General features: G+C 48.1%; 1 protein-coding gene across 1 annotated transcript in view; it reads right to left on the minus strand.

Moving 5' to 3' along the window:
• RPTOR (regulatory associated protein of MTOR complex 1) overlaps positions 1-19,601 on the minus strand; it is a 105,872-nt gene that overhangs the window by 70,635 nt on the left and 15,636 nt on the right. Inside the window, exons 4-6 of the mRNA XM_030962212.1 lie at positions 6,763-6,921; positions 4,052-4,198; positions 1,717-1,892 (exon numbers count right to left, since the gene is read on the minus strand). Coding sequence (XP_030818072.1) covers positions 1,717-1,892; positions 4,052-4,198; positions 6,763-6,921 — 482 coding nt within the window. The remainder of the gene's footprint in view (positions 1-1,716; positions 1,893-4,051; positions 4,199-6,762; positions 6,922-19,601) is intronic.

Below are 19,601 nucleotides of genomic sequence, written 5' to 3' on the forward strand. Positions count from 1 at the left end.
TCCCAAGGGCTTGGCTGACCTGTGCTTCTGCTCCCAGCAGCAGCTTCACTTCCCCTGGCATGAGACAGGAGTGGCTGCAGCTGCAGCCCCAGCTGATGAGGGACTTCGTCCTTCAGTGACTTTGCTACAGAGAACAACATGGCATGGATAAACGTTTATCCAAGCTTCCACTTGCCCATAAATTCCCTGTATGAAACCTCATTAGAGTGCCAGTCTGGAGCTGCACAAATGTTCTGTTTCAAAAGCAGTTCCACAGGGTTCTGGGTCAGCTTCAGGAAAAGGGCTGAGATGAAGGAAAAGGGACGTTTTAATGGCAAAGGTCTCTGTGTTGATTTTTGGTTAACAGCTTTAGGACATCAACAGAGCTTGGCTCAAACTCTCAGAATGCAGCAGAGGCTCTGGTTTTGCATTTGTTGTGTTTAACGTCAGTAAAAACCAATGATCCACAGCAGCACTTATTATTTACAGGATTGCATGGATAAAACCACACCTGCAACAATGCCAAGCACCTGGGAGCACAAAAGGAGCATAACCTTCATCAGAGAACAAAATTCCTGAGAGTGCAGTGAACACCACACAATCACTGCATTGGAAATGGGAGGAAATTCTTCACTACCCAGGAGCTCCCTTGGCACCTTCTAGCTGAGGCTGAGGCATTTAAACCCTTCCCTGAGCAGTTTTACAAACACCTTTCCTGTCAAACACCTGAGACACAGCTCAGAGGATCTCCCATGCTCGTGCAGGTGTGGCCTGTGCAGAACCTGCCCTGCTCAGCCCCTCAGCCACATTCCCATGGAGATGAGGAACAGGAAATTCCTGAGCAGATAACAGCATCCCAAAAAAACCTTTCTTAGCATATCTAACAAACAAAACCCACCAAAAAAACCTCTCCTACAGAACTTCACACACCCAAACCAGAGCCTGGCCACAGGAACTCGCTCAGTTTGCTGCTGATGTGAAACAGAAAGAGTTTAAAGAATTGTGATTAATTACAAATATCCCCAAAGGGCAGTGAGTAACTCTTGGAGCTGTGGTGACAATTTCTCACCACCACCTGCAGTGTCTGCGGGCTTCTGCCTGTTCAAACCCTGCCCCACCCATTTCCATTCTACCACACAAACAAAGTGGAAAAGGAGCCTCTGAGCTGGGTGCTCAACCCTGGTGTTGGTAAAACACTGCTCTTGGAAAGCTCCTGCTCTCTGGAGCAGCCTTTTCTAACTTTCTGCCTAATTAACTTGGGCTGTCATTCCAGAACATCTTTCCCTGGTTTATCACTCCCTTCCTCTCACTCCAGCACTGTTTAGAGCTACTGCATTATTTACAGCAACTGCAATATTTGGAATGCGATTTGTGCAAAGGACAGTTTGCAGAGAGCTGTATTGCACTGTGTACCATCCCTGCTCTCTGAGGAAGCAGATATTTAATTCCCAGATCAGTAACCCCCTTAATCTGAGCAAACCTAGATATTGAGCTGGAAACTAAAACACAATAAGTAGAAGATAACAATATTTTCACCTTTCTAGCTCTCATTAATAAGCCTCTGTCCCCAGTGCCCAGTTCAAACCCTGCTGTTCAATATTGCAGGCTTGCTCTGGGTCAGGAGCAGCTTTTGCACCCCAGGCAGGGGGCAGGGGGAGTTTTAGGAGCAGATTTTGGGCTCCCCAAGCCCTGCTGTGCCCCAGGCAGGGGGCAGGAGGGGCAGGGGTCCCCACTCACCAGCGCAGAGCAATCTTGATGGGGGTGGTGAGGCAGGAGGTGAACAGGTCTGCAGGCAGGTCGGGGATCATGGGCAGCAGCTCGTTGGCCTCACAGGCTGCCAGCTGGATGCAGTTCTTCATGGAGGGGGGCAGAGGCATCTGGGCAAGGGGGTGGTTGGGGTTAATGGCAGCCACCTGTGGAGAACAAGGCAATTGCCCAGTGGGGAGTCAGGGAGGGTCAGGAAATACCCCAGGGAGAGCTGCCAGTGTGGCAGCACCAGCACAGCTTTAACTCATACCTCATTAACAGCACTCAACTAAGTCCAGAGTCAGCCCAGAGACACCTCATAGACCAAACCTCAGTCTATAAAATGCCCTACAGACCAACATTCCCACTTTCCAAAAGCACAGGGATTCTCCTATTTAAGATTTTGCCTAAGAATGTGATCTTTGAGACTAATAATTCAGGGAGTGAAAACATAAATAATCTTCCCAGCACCTTTCTGAACCAGGTAAACAAAGTGAACTTCAGCCACCAAGGTTTCTTTCTAACATTTTGCATTTTTTTCATTAGGGCAAGATATGGAATCAGGAGGTGAGAATCCCTCTGGCAGATTAAAGGAAGAGCAAACTCCTCTGATCTGCTTGCAGGGAAATGGGGAACAATTATCCTGATCACTCTGGCAGCCCCTCTGGAGCATGAGTTGCAGCTTTGCTTCACTCTTCATGAATTTGAACAATTGGATAATTTATAATTTTCCGAATGAATTCCCCTCCACGCTCTCGTGACGCCGTGAGCACTCTGCTGTCTGTTAGCAGGGCTCTGCTCTCTATTCCCCACGAGCAGCAGCCTCAGTCAGGCACCAGGAGTTAATGAAATCTAAGGACAGAATGAAAAGCAGACACATAACCCTGGAAGTATTTTCCTAACCAAATTAACTGGCAGTGTTAACCTGTGCTGCAGTACTAAAGCGGCTGTCCCATGGAGCCTCACATATTCCACAGGATGATAAATCCCAGAGAAAATGGAATGGAATGTTTGTTGGAATGAAGACTTTGTCACTTGTGCTCATCCTCCTCCCTTGGCTGGACCTGCAGAGGTTTCCCTGCACCAACTCCACCTGAGCACTGGATCTGCCTCTCAGAGGGGTCCCTGGGGCTGCTCCCCCCACAGCAGCCTCCAAGTCCTCCTGGAGCTCAGCACCAGCCAGGGCAGAAGGAACTTGGTGAAGACAGCAGGGAAAGGGAAAGGAGAGGTGAAGTCAGACCTGCTCACCCTGCTGGGCAACAGAATGAGAAACCAAACCCACAGTGCTGAAGAGAGCATTGTATCAACAAAGGAGAAAGGCCCCAAAAATATCCCAGTGAAGCCCCAGGCTGACAGGGAAACCTGGGGAAGGATACTCAGACCCCCTCCTCTGACTCCTCCTCCAATTCTATTGATCCTGTCTGGCAAATTCATGTTCTTCCCAAGCCACAGACTATGGGAGCTTTCTCATTGTTACAAAACATGGAATTGTTTTATGGAAGAGAAGGAATAATGAAATGATCTGCATATCCCAGACTATCAGGTGTCTTCTTCAGTACATTGGAATTTCCACCTGCCAAAGAGCCCCCACTAAAGCATCTCCAAACACTGGAATTCCAAAGGAAAGGACTGACAGGCAGGGACACCTAACATCTGTTTGGAGCTTATTTGTGGCACTCAGTTGCCTGATTAATTAATATTCCTTCCTTGAAGTTCTGGGGTTTCTAATCCAGTGCCCTGGAAGTGTGAGAAGTGAATCTTTACAAATGGGAGCTACAGGCAGCAGGGGGGAGGCTGCACAGAACATTCCAGCTTCTTCCCTTCCACTCTGCATTTCAGATCTGCTTCAATAAATTTATTACTAATTCCATTTGCAACCAAAGACAGCTTTTCATTGGGAACACACTCCACACTCTGCAGAATGGAACCACCAGGACAATCCCTGTGTGGATCAGGTTTTTGTTCTTCCACATTTTTGCATTCACTTCAACAGCACAAAACCACAACTGCATTGAAATACAGCCCCAGATACCAGAGTTTTGCAACCAAAAAATTATGTCTTGTTCACCTCAGCATTCATCTCAGCAGAAAAGACCATTAGGGCCCAAATTGATTCTATTAACATTAACATTTAATTAGTGCTTGTATTAAAAATCATTCCAAGTTTAATGGGATAGCAAACTGAACCAGAAAGATCAGAGTGGCAAAGTTATTTGCAAATTAATTTGCCTTCCAACACGGTTTTAAACACATTTTTCAGTGTACACAGCAAAGCAAGCTTGAACTTCATTTGTGCTCAGTAAAGGGCAGCAGGCTGAGCTCTCACCTCCAGCTCCTGCTCTCTCTGTAGTGCAAACTGCTTGAAGGACTTGACAATGAGGCCAGCGTTGGAGCAGTCGTAGACGAAGATGGAAGGGCTCCCCATCCAGGTCTGCAGGTCGTAGATGGACAGGGGGATGTACTGGGTGTAGTTCTGCAGGAGGAGAGGAAAGGAAAGCACCACTGCAGTCACCAGGGAAGGAATGGGGCCTGGACTGGGTGAGGTGATAAAACACACCCAAAAACCCAATTCTGAAAGCCCTAAATAAAACCTAGGTTGGAATTATTAATGAATACAAATCTCAGTCAGGATCTGCCAATAGCGAGGATGTGAGCCCAAGTCAACACAAGCAACAAGCAGATTTTATTGTGGCATTATTTGAAACACCCAACTCTAAAAAAAAAAAGCCCAAAACTTTGCCAAGAGTTTTCAGTATCAGATATTTAGAGCTCTGATATGTGCTAACAACTCCAAACAGCATTTAATAGTCCAATTTTATCCCAAATTTCTGCAACACTGATAAAGGATGCAAACCAGCTGTCTTTAATTTAACATCAAACATCTTAAACTGAAAACCCCATCAATAAATCAGGATGGCTAATTAAGCCCCTGCAGCCCATCAGCACTACCCCGCCTGAGCCTAACGAGATGCTTCATAATTTTATTACAGCTTTAGCTTCTGTGCAACTTTCCAAATTATCCATTAAAATTAAAACCAACAAAGCTGCCTTCAACAGAGTGAGGTGCCCACAGTTCCCCTTTCTGGAAATAAGAAGGATCTTGTTCCTTGTCTTCCATCTCAACGAACGCCCCCAAATAACTGGAGGCAAGAGGATAAAAACCAGCCACTTAAAACCAGTTCTGAGGAGCCAATCCTGGACCAAGTGAGCTGAAAATATAAACCACAGATTCCTGCCTGCAAAGAGTCACCACCAAACAGCCAGTGGCTGCCAGCAGGATCCTTTTCAGCTGCAGGCAGAGAGCAACCTGGTGTTCCTCCAAGCCTGAGCTCAGCCCAAAATCCTCAGGAAAAGCTGTGATGTTCCTATTAACATCAGCAGGATGATGGATGGGATCATAACTCTCATTTAAATTCAAGAGACTTAAAATAGCTGTAATAAAACCAGTAAACTTTTTACAAAAATCAAATTTTCAAGGGCACGTATCAGCGTCGATAAAGACAGGAGGTATCATAAACCATGTGTTATGTAAGGCAGGGAGGGGTAAGGCATTTCCAAACCCAAGTTTTGCCCATATATAACAGTTTGGGTTGTTTCATTAAAATGAATAGGGAAATTTGTTGATAAAAGCTGGAGTTTTAGGGAGCTGGAGCTCTGCAAATCACTGCGGGGTGGGATGAGGCACGAACAGCCCATCCTCAGCACAGCCTTTCTTAAGGTCACCCCTCACGTGAAGCACACTCCAAGCCCAGGAAGTTCCACATAAAAAACCTGCTCTGACACATCTCATCAAGGACATTTTATGGGCAGGCATTGTTTTACCTTTACATTTCCAAGGCATCTTGCTCCAGCTGAGATCAGATTATAGCTCTGATTAATACTGTGGTATTTCCAAGCAGAAGAATTTTATGTTCCAACTCTACTGTGGGGGTCACATAAAACATCAAACTTGCTAATGAGATGTAAATGAGGCAGTTTGAAGCAAGAAGGGGTGTTAAAGCAGAGTGGAAGGGTGATGCTTTGGTGCTGCTGCCACGCTGGGCTGGACACACAGTTTGTTCCCTGGCTTGGGTATGGAGGAGAAGTTCCTGCTCCAGCACTGCTCCACCATCCCTCTGTGTCCCCTCCCACAACCACAGCTCAACTGGAAACTGCTGGTGAACAGATTTCATCCCCAGTTGTTTAGTGAACAATCAGAGATATTGGAAATTTGCAGAGAAGCTCCTCAAAAAGTCAGAAGAAACATGTCTGAAGTTGGGGCATGTTGATTTTTCTCCTTTTGAAGCCACGCTGAGATTTGCTCAGGGGATAGCAACTAAACTAGAACATTACTCCTTACTGATACAACAACACCTGCAAAAACAAGAAATCTGTCTCATAACAATCTGTGAAGAAAACATGCAACATTTCTAGAAAGACAAAATTTGTTAGACATATACAATAGCCCTTACCAACCAATAAACTCAGTCTGACTATTGCTCACCAATGAAGTTTAACAGGATACCTTCTAAAATTTCCTATAAATTCATTACAGCTTTAGCTTCTGTGCAACTTTCCAAATGATCCATTAAAATGAAAACCAACGAAGCTGCCTTCAACAGAGTGAAGTGCCCACAGTTCCCCTTTCTGGAAATAAGAAGGGAACTATCTTATTTACAGATGGAACCATTGTTCCATCTCTTACTCCATCTTAACGAACACCCCCAAATAACTTATATTTATGAATCTAAACAATGTAAATACAGAATGGGCTTTTCCTTCATGAAGAAACTGAGTCCTGTCTGCTTATTATACAAGTGAGGGTGGGCAGGCCCTGGTTCAGGGTGCCCAGATTTGCTGTGGCTGCCCTGGATCCCTGGCAGTGCCCAGGGCCAGGTTGGACACTGCGGCTTGGACACCCTGGGCCAGCTGGGGTGTCCCTGCCATGGCAGGGGTGGCACTGGACAGGCTTTAGGCTCCCCCCAGCCCACAGCAGTGTGAGTGCAGGACTCGCAGGCAGCTGTGCTCCCCAGCAGGCTGCAGGGCTGGCACACCCACCTTGTTGAAGACCCAGATCTCCCCGTTGACGGTGGGCCGGGGCACGCCGTGCCCGTTGTAGTGGAACAGCACGCGCTCCTCCTTGGCGTTGCGGCGCAGGGACGTGCACAGCTTCTTCACCTCGTCCACCGTGGGGTCCAGGCTCTGCTTGTACCTGGCCTGGGACAGCAGGGACACGGTCACTGCTCACAGCCCCTGCTAACGGTGCCTCAGGTATTGAGCTGTTCTATTCCCAGAGTCTGCACTGCATTGGTTTAGAACGCTGAATTTCATATAAAGTGTCAGCAGTTCTCCTCGCAGCTCAGTCACACAAACATTCCTTTTCCAGCCCCAGAACCAAGGACACTGCTGCAGCTTCAGTACAAAAAGAGCAAACAACAAAAAGGCCCAAAATGCCCAAAAAGTGCAAACAACAGGGAATTGAGGAGAGCAATCTGGGAGAATGGGAGTGCAAAACCTGGAGCTGTGATTGGACAATTAACCCCAGTATGGAAATGGACCAGAACTTATTAAAAAAGTGTGAAAACTCATGACCCATCATCCATCTTGGGTGTAGCCTTGGCTGGACTCTTGTACTGCCCAAGGTGGATCCTTTCAATAACTCCCTGCTTTATTCTTTAACTCTGTCCAGCCTCTGTTGCAGGAACTCCCCACTGCTAATGTTCTGTGTTTCCTTTCCCAAAGCAGTGTGGACAGGAACTGGCTGCTTTTGGAAAGCAAACACAGACCAGTGGGGCTGGATAAACAAAGTGTGTCTGCTGCTGTGTGGGACTCTCACACACCAACAGCACAGGCTGGAGGGAGCTCAGCACAGCTCCCAACTCCCACCCAGCTCACTCACTTTTCAATTATTAATATTCAGAAAGCCATAGGAAGGGGATCTCTCTTTCAGCATTAGCCAGTCTCACAAGCAACCCCTGATCTAATCCTCCAATTCAGACCCTCTACACCTCCAACTGAACAAATTCCTTCTTGAAGAGAGAAAATTGTACAGGTCATCACCATTCGTGAGACAAAAGGACACAAAAGGCCCAAGAATGTGACATTCACACAGTTGGGTAAGAAGGGAGAAAAGTGATGGAGAGCCCTTGGAAACTGCCCTTTGCCTTGGGAAAAATGGATGTATTCCCCCAGCTGTGCCTGTGGACACCCTGTTGCTGCTCCTATGAGCACTGAACTCAGGGCACATTGGAGGATGGAGGGAAAATCAAACTGGCAGAAACCCCAATGCTTCAAACCCCTCTTAGCTTGGCTCAGTTCACGACATCCAGGTAGGAGCTGGTTTGTCACGCTCAAAAGTGCATTTTTTTGAAGTAAGGCCAAATAATAACAGAAAGTCTTTCAACTGTCCTTTGAAAGACAAAAGCCTGGCTCTTTCTGTCTTCTTTCAGTCTCTGCAGAGACTGAAACCCCAGAATCACAATAAAAACCTTGAATCTGATGTCATGAAATAAAGACCCAAGTTTAACGGCAGGACAAACACACCTCTGCAAGAGCTGCCATTGGGAGCCTGTTTATAAACCAAAGCTGCAGAAGTTTGGGCTTTTTAGGTTTTTCTCTGTGATAGCCAAAGATGAGAAAATGTTAAAATGCCACAGGAAAAGAGGATGAAGGGCTTAAATTGTTTATCTGAGAAGCCTGAAGAGCAGATACAGCGCTGCTCAATTAACAGTCAGAGTCTCCAGCCAGCAGGGGAGAGGGAACAATGAATGGCAGCATTTAATGATGGCAACACCCAAGAAAAGCAAGGAAAAGGAGGAAAAATATGAAGCAAGAAGCAGTGATGTGACACCCTCATCCTTTCTGGGAACCTCAGCACTCAGGAAAGCCCAGAGGCTGCATTAATCTTCCCACCTCCTCCTCTCTCCACTCAGAGTAGTGATGAAGACACTGATTTGCAAAAATGTGCCCCTTAAATCCCAGCCTGGCTGCTGGCAGCTTCAGCAGCCACCCAAAGCAGAGTGCTGGGGAATTTCAGCTTTTTGTCCCCCAGGAGAACAGGCTCATTCCCTCCCTCCTCACGCCCCTGGAGCATCAATATTAAACACAGCTCGCAGTTAATGGAGGTGGGTTCAGACTCCAAAACTAAAGTCTGTAGATCTCAATTTCCAAACTGCAAACAGATCATTTGGGCCTGGAGAAACACGAGGAGGAGGGAATGGGAAGGAGGGAGGGAGCTGTGAATAAGCACAGTCTGAGCCCTAGTGCCAGCTCAGGACTCAGGTGGGAGTTTTAGCTATGACAAGAACCAGGTATGTGAGTAACACAGCAGCCCAGGTGCTGCCTTTTTTGTCTTTTTCTTTCTCCCATCATTATTCCTCTTCCTTCCCTGTCAAGGTGCTGATTCCTTCCCCTCCAGCTCCCAGCAGGAGCTTTCCAGCACTAATGAGGGCAAAAGGTAACAGAGCCAACCCAGAACCTGAGAGCTCTGAGGGGCTTCACCCCAGCAGCTCTGGAGGTGCCACCGCCCAGACTTGGGGCTGTTTTCCCCTGGTTTCATGAGCCATTGCCCTGAACACCAGGCTGCCCTCGTGCCACCATCAGGTGCTGCTGACAGGTATTTGCTGCAGCTTGGCAAGGAGCCTGTGCTCCCTGGTGCCATCACAGACAGGACACTGCACTCCTCACCCTCACCTGCAGCAGCAGAGCTGGCCAGAGCACCCTGATGGGGATGGTAGCTGCTCTTCTGTGGGAGTGTGAGCTCCTGATCACCTCCTGCCCCACTGGAGAGCTCCTGTGAAAGGCAATAACCTGGTGGGCTGATCAGGAGATTCTCATTATTCTGCTCACACAGCAAAGTTAAAAGTTCTGCTTGTGTATCTCACGTTTCTGTGCACCACTCACTGGTTTATCCAGCCTTGTCCCTGCTAACTTGTGACAGTTAGGATGTTGGTTTTTAAGACATTTCACCTCCCAGTGTTGGAACTTCAGGACTGATAAAACACTGTACTGATTTGCAGGAAATGGGAGGAGTTTCATTAGAAAGGAGTTCTGGCACCCAAACCGGGAAAAGAAACCAGTCTGGGGGTAGCACCAAGTGGTTTTCCTGGGGACATTTCCCATGTGTAATGCTGAAATGGGAAGTGAGATGGTGCCACTCCAAAGCTACAGTGTCAATCATCCCCTGACACCCCCACAGAATGACCTCCCAAATTACTGCCCGTTTGTTTCACAAGGGATTTACTTCTTTCAAAGGGAAAATAAACCAGCCAGGTGTTACTGCCTAGCAGGGCACAGCAGTGACCTCTCCAACACAGAGGGGAAAATCCCCTTCAGTGGATTTATCAGCTCCTGCCCCACTGGAATGTCAGGATGCACTGGCTGCTGAAATTCCCACAGTCCTCTGCATTTTGAGCTTAAATTACTGGCTCTGCTTTGGAAACTTCACCTAATGACAGGTTTGCCTTTCATTTTTCATGGGGCCAAGACACTGAGGAGGAGCCCCAGGCAGAGACCCCTTTGCTGAGGAGCCAGAGCTGCAGCAGCTCTGTGGCTGTGCCAAAGGGCTTGGCTGTCACCTGAGCCACCAGAAGTGGCTCCTCACCACCTCCCAAACCCAGCTCTGCTCACCCTGCCAGCTGCTGAGTGCAGGAAACAGCTCAGGATCAGGTCCCGCGAGGAGGAAGGGATGCAGAGTGCCAGAGGTGACACAACAGGGGACTGAAGTTGCTGATGTTGCTCAAGTCTCAGAGGCAATGGAAAGTTCTGGCAGCCAGGCCAGGTTCCATCACCTCTGGCACTGCCCAGCCCAGCAGGCACTGCTGGAGCCCCATGGCTCTGTCAGCAGGGAGATGGACTTTTTCCCCTTAAGAAAACACAAGGATAAACCTATTTTCTCACCAAAGCCATAAAACTCAAGTTTCCTCTTTCATTCTCCTGCAGCCCAAGAGCTCAGTCTTTGTTGCAGAAGGATTCCACAAGGCTCAGACCACAGTGTGTGTGTGATCCCACGCCAAAACCCCAACCCTGGCCCAGCAGACACAAAGTGTATGAAAAATGTATGACAAATGTCTCTGCTGGCATCCAGAGCCTCTGCTCTTCACAAGCTCTAACATCATCCATCCTCTTCCCATTCAGCAGAACAAATCCTGAAGTCACTCCCCTTTTATCCCTAAGATACCTTACTGAATGTGTTCCAAATTTATCCACAGAAAAAAACTACTCCAACATTCAGTATTTTATACTGAAACTGCCTTTTACACCTCCTTGCAGAAGAAGGATGCTCCTACCCAGAATCCATAATGAGATATAAAAGCTTTATTTGGCTGGAGATTGGGTTTTTTAAAACAGCTTCTGGGTGACAAAGAATCCCAAATGCAAGTGGCACACACAAGGCACTGCATGTGGTGAGTGAAAGAAATAAAGCAGAGGCAATTCAGCTGCAGTGTTTGAGGTTCCAATGCTCCCCCTTGAACTGCTGCTCTGGGGGGTCTGTAGGGTCCCTCCAAGCCAATTCCATGATTCCACACCTGCAGGACATGGACAAACCCTGCAACTGGAAGGTTTCCTTTCCTGCTGGGTGGGATTTCCTGGAGGAACCAGTCCCACCCAGTTATCCCAGTGCAGAACCCGTCACCTGCACATCCTGGGCTGTCAGCAAAGGCTCCCCAAGGTGGATCCCAGATTCTGAGATGCAGCTTTCCCTCATCCTCAGCAATGCTTCTTCCTAATCCAGACCCCCAGGAGCAGCCCAGGGTGCAGCTGCCTCTTGGAGCAGATCTGCATCCCAGTTTCCAACAGCAGAGAAGACATTAAACCTGTGACTCTGCCATGCACACAGCCAGCCTACTCCACATGATTTAATTAAAAGGAATCAAAGCAAGCTAATTATTCCAAGAGAGGGGTTTTGGAACAATGCCCAACTTGGAAAAACTCCACTATAAGAAGCCTCCCAAAGAAGTAAGAGACTAAAACCCAAGAGGAATGGCACCAGCAGCTTCCAGGGCAAGGGTGGGCAGGTTGCACACAGCTCTCCTGGCTGTGTTACAAACCCAGCCCTGGTGCTCAGGGCTCCATCCTGGAGCAGCATCCCTGCTCTTCCCTGGGAAGTTCAGCCACACTAAGGCAAATATCTCACTCTAAGGCAAAGGATAAAACCACCCCCAGACAGAGATGCTTGAAGACCTGCTAAAGATGAACACTAAAAATCCTGGATTAAGTTTTCTTTAAGTGAAGAGCATAAAATTGAATTAATTCATGTTCCACTTTGCATGAGGCAGCTGCCAGTTTGATGCAACGTGTTCCTGAGAGTGTCTGGAACAAAGTGGGGCTCAGACACATAAAACAGGCACATATATGTCAAAAATTCACAGCCAGGATGAACATGTGGTGCACAGAGCAAAGCAGCACCATTATATTTTACTTTTGAAATCTCCTGAACACATTGGAGCATCTAAGCAACGAACAGGAACATGACCAAAAAGAAAAAAGGAAAATCCAAGATAGGACCAGACAATTCCAGCAAGCTGAGAAGCCCAGAGCTGGTGCAGCCATCCCCAAGCACTGTGGGTGACACAGTGAGACCCCCCAGTTCCAACAACCCCATCCCATTTCCAGGAACTAAAAAGTATAAACGGAGTTATCTCAATTACTGAATTACTGAGCATCACCTGGAGATGGTAAAATCCCTCTGAAAGCACCTGGGTACCAGGAAAGGGGAAAGCAGGAAGAATGACATCAGTTTTCAAAGGAATCCAGAGGAAATCCAGGCTGAGCCCTGCGCTGGGCACGTTGGTGGAATAATAATAAATAAACAGAACCATGAACAAACACTTTGGGGAAGAGCCCATTCAGCATCTCTAATGAGAAGCCAGACTTTTCAAATCAAACTCTTATCTTGTAGAGTCTCCTGAAGAAATCAAAGAGAATAGAGATGAGAGGAAACATCTTTTTGATATAAACCCATTTGGATTCCCAGAGGATATTTAACAAGATCTCAACACAGATTTGGAGGAAAGTCCATATATAAAGACTTGCTGATAAAACAGGCAGGTGGGGAGAATCCCTAATTTTGTCCATGGAGGGAAGGCTCTGGGAAGCTCCAGGAGGATCTGTTTTGTAGGCTGACTCATCCAGCACAGCCCCAACCATCCCTGGCAGGGAGGGGGCAGGAGCTCTGCCTGCCAAGGGCAGGGCTCAGCAGAGCTCTGCAGGAGGATTTGCACTGCCCCTTGTGCTGTACTCACCCATTTCCCTTCCCCAGTCCATTACTACAGGGTTTGTCTCCATGTGCTGCCTGCTGGCCTGCTTCCAGGCCTGCTGAGGGGGAAGCTGTTCTAGTGAAAAACTACAGGCTTCACTCCCAAACAAAAATACTTTGTTCTTTGGTTCATCCAAAACAGTGGTTAACAACCCAGCCCTGCACCGCCCCCTGATTTCACTTCAATACTGACTGAACCACAGCTCTTTTCCTGCATCAAAGCAAGATTTGGGATCCTGCATTTACACCAGCTTTGGAGACACAGCAGAGGACAGACAAATCTCCAGCTGCACGTGAACACTCTTGGGTTTGCACAGTTCCACAATAAACATCCCAGGGCTGGATCCCAGGGCGGGATCCCAGGGCAGGATTCAGCAGTGCCAGGGCAGGATCCCAGGGCAGGATCCAACTGTGCCAGGGCAGGACCCAGCAGTGCCAGGGCAGGATCCCAGGGCAGGACCCAGCAGTGCCAGGGCAGGATCCGCAGCAAGGCCAGGTAGGATCCCAGCCCAGAACCCAGCAGGATCCCAGGGCAGCCTGCAGAGGATCCCAGGGCAGCCTGCAGAGCCCAGGGGGCAGACACACCCCGAGCCTGTTGTGTGATAAGCTCAGAGATAACTCAGCCCTGTAAGAAGTGGCTGCAGCTCATCCCCACTGCCCATCAATCACAAACCCAATCACCTCAAGCCCACGCTGATATGGCCACAATAACTCTTGGGTTGGACACATCATGCAAATGCAAATTATTCTGAACCATATCCACTGACTCCAAGCTTCTTAATTTCATATTAAAAAAAAAAAAAAACCACCACCTCCTTTAAGGTGTTTTAATTTTAGGCTGTGGGCACATAAAATTACCCTGATGCAAATTCATGAGGATTAAGCCAAGATAATAAAAACTGCATATTTAAGTACAAGGGAGTGTGCTGGAAATCCCAAACTGACGTTACAGGCAGCAGCTTAACCTGGTTAACACAGGCCAGGAGAAAACATTACTGATAAAATTATTAGTCATTGCTAACTTGAAAAATATTCATTATAGCAAAGACAAACTGTAACTTCAAGATGCTTTAATTTAAATACTAAACTAAGGCAGAGGGAGGCTCCTGCCAGTCTGAGGCAAGTCCTCTGCAGATATCTGGGTGCATTTCAAGCCCCTCTCCATCTCCCCCGTGCTGATTCCCCCTGGAGCAGCCCGAGGCTGCTGGAGCTGCTGGTGCCAGGACAGGAAGGTGGCAGGGTCCAGCTCTGAGCCTGGCACATCCCCTCCTGTGCCTGCAGCCAGCAGTGGGGACTTTACCTTCCCTCTGCAGTCTCTGACCTTGCTTTCAAGTCCAATGTGAAATGAATTCCAAAGTACCTAATCCTCACTGTGCAGGCTCAGGATCCAATAACACTTCCAAAAAAAAAAGCCTTGGAGCAGTTTGTTCATGAGAACCGATGTTGACAGGGAAGACAAAAATCAGGACAACCAACCTTGAGTTGCTGCTACAATACATCCACAAGACAGGTGTGTTCCTCAGCAGTTACAAGCTGCTTCACACTGCAGGTTTGTGCCAAAGTTCACAGAAATTCCACCCACCAGCCTCCTGTGTTTGGTACAAATCCTTCCCTCTCTGCTCAAATAACCATTCTGAGAGGGCTCTGTAAATAATTGCTTGCTTTTAAACAGAGGGAATGGTAAAAGAACTCAAATCTGCTTCTCATATGGCAGATCTGCACCCTCAGCCCTGTGACAGCTCGATGGGTCACATCACAGGGTGCCCTAACAGGATTTTAGGAACACCTCAGGTCACATCCTTCAAACCTGCTTAGTCAAACAACCTAACTGCTAAGCATCAGTGACAGCTCCATTCCTTCTCTAGAACCTCAGTTTCATGAGCTCTTTAAAGGCTCTGCACCTTCTTGTTTGTTAAACAGAAATCTGGATCTTACTGGGAGCCCAGTTGAGGCTGCAGGAGCACAAACTGGTAACCAGTAACAAACTGGTGAATTCTCAGACTGGCTGTCTTTACACCCTGGCCCAAGTGCATCGTGCTCCAGGGAGGAGCTGCAAGGCTGGGGCCCTGCAGGGCAAGAACTTCATCTTCTCAATACTAAATAATTGTTTAGTAATTTCAGTGCTCCTCTGATTGCAAAGTAATTGCTTAATGAAGCAATTTTCTGATTAAAAACACCTTAATGAGTCAGGAGAAGGAAAGCCAATCATTCCAAGGCTTACGCCTTGTTAATCTCCACAGGAAAGGAGTTCAAACCAAAGCACCTCAGGATTTCCTCATTCTGCCTTAGAGAGGAGCAGGAATATAAATAACAATGTGAAGAGTTTCCTCTTTATCTCTGAGTTCTGCACAGAACTGGTGGTGTCTGTTAGCAGGGAGCTCCCAATGCAGCATCCTTGGCCTGTGCCAGTGTCCAGCCCTGCATCCCTGCCCAGTGGATCCAGGTGCATTTACTGGGCACAGAGCACCAGGGTGCTGCCAAGGGATCTGCAGGAGGCTCCCCCTCCCTGTCCCCCATCCCTGGGATTCTGCACTCCCCCCAACACAAAGCCAAGGTGCTTTTAAATAGGTCACCCCGAGCTGGGTGGTAATTACAGAAACACGTTAATCAGCTTTGCCAGGCAGAGCTGCTTTTCTCTCCAAGAGCCTTTTCCTGTCAGCTCTTTCTTCCCATCTCTGACAAGCTGACATCAATGGTCACAGGAAAGCACCCTCAAAAGCACAAACCTTCCTCCCTGCCAATTCTGGCCCCATTCTGATGGCAGAGCACAAACCAAAACAGACATGAAGAATAAAACATGGGAAATGAAGTTATTGCCAGAAGTGTGGAGGGGAAGGCGAGGGCTTTGAGCAGGAGTTCAGCTGCTGGGTGATCTCCCTCCTTCCAGCACACCCTGCCCACAGAACTCCAGCCCTGCAGCAGGTGCAGAGACCCACAGGATTTCAGATTTTGCCACTGAAGTGACTTTGCAAGTTTGCTGACTTAGTTCCAGAGTGCCAGCCCCGCTGCCTGCAGTGCATGGCCAGCTCAGCTCCCAGAACAGCCCAATGCCACTGCCTGCTCTCTGCAGCTCTGAACACACTTCCCCACAGCACTCCATGCCTCCAACTCTTTTTCCTTTTTGTGACTCATTTTTCCAGGAGAATCTCTAAAAAATCAGTATTAAGTACACTACTGCTGCAATTTCACAGTTTCCACTTTCAGTGGTGTGTTAAAGATTTAGCAGTTTTTTTTTTCTCACTATCAAAAGCATTCAAACATGAGCTGTACTCAGAGCTGCAGCAGGGAGCTCCTCCCTGGCACAGCCAATTCCCAAATCCTCAGTTATGCCTGCTCCAGGAGCCCTTCCAGGCACAGCTGCTCCCAGAGCAGGCAGGAGGAGCCCCAGGTGAGGCTCTCCCCACCTGCCAGGTGAGCTCCAGCTCCCCCCAGCCAGGCCATGCTGAGGCAGGGTTGGGATGCAGAGCACCTAGAGAGCCACCAAGGAGAAAATTACAACCACTGACTCATTTCTCCTCATTTTCCCCATATTCCCAAGGCATTCAAGAGTGGGTTCATCCTTTACCACCCCTGAAACCTGAAATCTGTGCTTTCCTGGCCCAGTGCTTCCACAGGCAGCCCCTGGCTGACAGTGACACTCTGACCACGACAGGTTTCAGACAGAAGGAGAACACCAATAATTGGGTTTCACAATTAGACTTGTTGACTCCACTTCTGTGGCAGACTTTTTTTTTCCCCTGAAAAAAAAGCCCTGCTGGTTTGTGCTGAAGACAGTTGATCTTTAACAAGACAGCAAAGGATTGATACAGCAGAATTTTGCAGAGCCTGAAATAGCTGCCAAATTCAAGAGGCTGTTGGGAAATGAAAACCAACAAACATAGTCCTCTAAGGAAAACCTGGTTTTGTTAAACAAGGTCACACTCTCTTTTTGGTTTTTTCCTTCCTATTCATTTTCTTCTTGCATGTTCCTACATCTGCAGATATCTCCTACTGGAGACCAAGTACCAGTTTTTCCATGTTCCCCTTTGGAATTCCACAGTATTTCTTCTGCAGGAGCAATTAGTATTTGCTGTTGTTTTAAAAGAAAAACCCTACAGAAATAAAGGAAAAGTATGACTCACTGAGAGACCAATAATTAGGTCATGTGTTCAATTAGTTTTCATGCTTAAGTAGTTACTCTTTAGGAAATGCTCCCCCTTTGATGTGCAGCAGCAACTTCCCAATTAATTAGGCAGAAAAAAGCAATGAAGGAATGAAACCTCAGACACCGAATCAAAGCCCAGAGATCTCTAATGAGGGGAACAACAGCATCAACAACAGACAACATGCACTAAAAGGTAGAGCCTTTCAATGATCCACTTCAAGTATCTTGGCTGTACTTCCTTTGAAATGAAGAGAAAACTGTTGGGAAGCAGACTAGAAGAGAGGGAGAAGCAGCCTGTTTGATCAGAAAATCACTGTTTCCTTGAAGGCCTGCCACAAAAGAGATAATTTATCCATATTGTGGGAGATGTGCCCTCAGAGACCATCACTCACTGGTGCAGACAGGAGGCAGCACACAACGGGTGAGACTGGATCAGAGAGGAATGGGAAAGCCCTTTCTCCACAAGCTGCCCAAGGAGCAGCAGCAGCACTGCCATGTTCCAGCTGCAGGCACTCCCAAACACCAGCACTTGCTTTCAACCACCCTTCCCAAAGGCTTCCTAAAAGTTTATTTAATCTTGTCTTCTAGATTTCCCCAGTCCCTTCCCCATGCAGGATTTCCATCCCTCTTCATGGCTCAGAGATCTCCCTCACCCCAGGGATGCCCATTCAGGTATAATCCATTCAGCTCTAATGAAATCAGCTCCTTCCAGGAGAGAATTAACACAGCCCCAACGACTCTCTTAGAGAAAAAGGAGGAAACTGAGAGAAGAAAAAGGGAGGCAAAACCGTAGCACTTGAATTAAAAAATCAATACTGTAATTGACTTTGTTTTATGCAGGCAAGTGGGTGTAAGGGGGATGTGGTGGCTCAGTCCCTTGGCCTCGCTGGTGTGGGTTGGTGCAGAGGGAGTGCTGATGGCAAATCACTGCTTTGGGGTCAATCCTACAGAGCTACACTCACACTGCATTCAGCTGCTTCTCAGAGGATGTAAAAACCCCTCATTCCACAGAAAAAGTGCCCTGCAGATGGAAGGTCTCTGAACAAAATATCCCAGTGCAACATCTCAGCTGGAGCCACGCAGGAGCTGAGTGTCTGCATCCTTCTCACCTCTCCTAGGAATGGTTATGAACTGCAGACTTTGGCCTTGCTGGCAGCACTGGGAAAGCTCATCAGAGAATAAAGGAGAGGACTGCAAAAAGCAGCTGGTGCAGGAGTGCCACTGGGATCTGTGCACCAGGGAAATCCCAACAGAAGCAGCAAAATTATTGAGGAGGGAGGAAAAACTCCTGTGAGTGCTCTGGTCAGTTTGGAGTTAAAGGGAGAACCTGGCCAAAAGCCAGACCTAACAAAGAGAGAAAAAAAAATCTATAATTTCATGCAAATTTAATAAGCATATGGTCCAGACTACTTCATAGCAGGTCCTGAATTATGTAAACTGTGCCTCATCCAAGCCCAGCCTTTGGCTGCACTGCACACCCACAGGGATGGAGGCACAGGGCCCTGGGCTGGCTGGGCAGGAGATGGCCAGCAGGAGAACAGGGGAGCAAAGCCAGGCAGCAAATCCATCCCTGGCTCATCCCTGAGGCTCTGAGCAGGGATCAGGGCACACAGGGTGCTTGACACACAGCCTGGAGGGTGCAGGGAACTCAGTGCCCCAGCCAGCAGAGCCCCTTGATGCTGCCCAGCCAGCCTGCAGGGCTGCAGCCCAGGGCCCAGCTCCACTGCCAGACTGGGCTTGCAGAGCAGTAACTCCTGCTCACAAAAATCCCCACCAGCTCCTGCATCCCATAAACCATCCCACTGCAGCAGCACTGGCAGCTCACAGCCCTGTTTGCAAAGGCCCTTGACTCTTCAGCTAAGGCTAGTCCCTGCTTTGCAGTGGCACAAGGTGCAGTGCTGCCAAGAAATCTGAATTTACAGCCCAACAACAGGGAAATATTTGCTGCTCCCTGCCAGCACAGCAAAGCTGTGCCCTGGCTGGGTACCTGCTACAGGGCTGCACCTCACACAGGCAGGGGTACTGAAGGGGGTCAGCAGCTGAGAAATCAAATTTCAACATGATTACCTAAATATTTTAAATACAGAGCTGCACCTCCCACAGGCAGGGTTCTGCAGGGGTACTGAAGGGGGTCAGCAGCTGAGAAATCCCATTCCAACATGATCAATTCCTTATTTAAATATTATAAATACAGGGCTACACCTCCCACAGGCAGGTGTACTGAATGGGGTCAGCAGCTGAGAAATCCCATTCCACCATGATCGATTCCTTACCTGAATATTTCAAATACAGAGCATCCCACAGCTAGCAGCATCCCACAGAAACTCCAGTTATTTTATTCTGGGCAATTGTGTCTCCTTTCCTGGTGCTGCCAGCTCCTGCAGCCATTCCCTCCATTCCCTCCCCAGTGCCCGCAGGTCCCAGAGCACAGGAGCTGCCCCAGGGAAGGTTCCCCCTCTCTCAGGCATTACCGGTCCCTGTGCTCTTCACTTTCAC

The sequence above is a fragment of the Camarhynchus parvulus genome, chromosome 18 (assembly GCF_901933205.1).
Source record: "Camarhynchus parvulus chromosome 18, STF_HiC, whole genome shotgun sequence".
NCBI classification, from domain to species: Eukaryota; Metazoa; Chordata; class Aves; order Passeriformes; family Thraupidae; genus Camarhynchus; species Camarhynchus parvulus.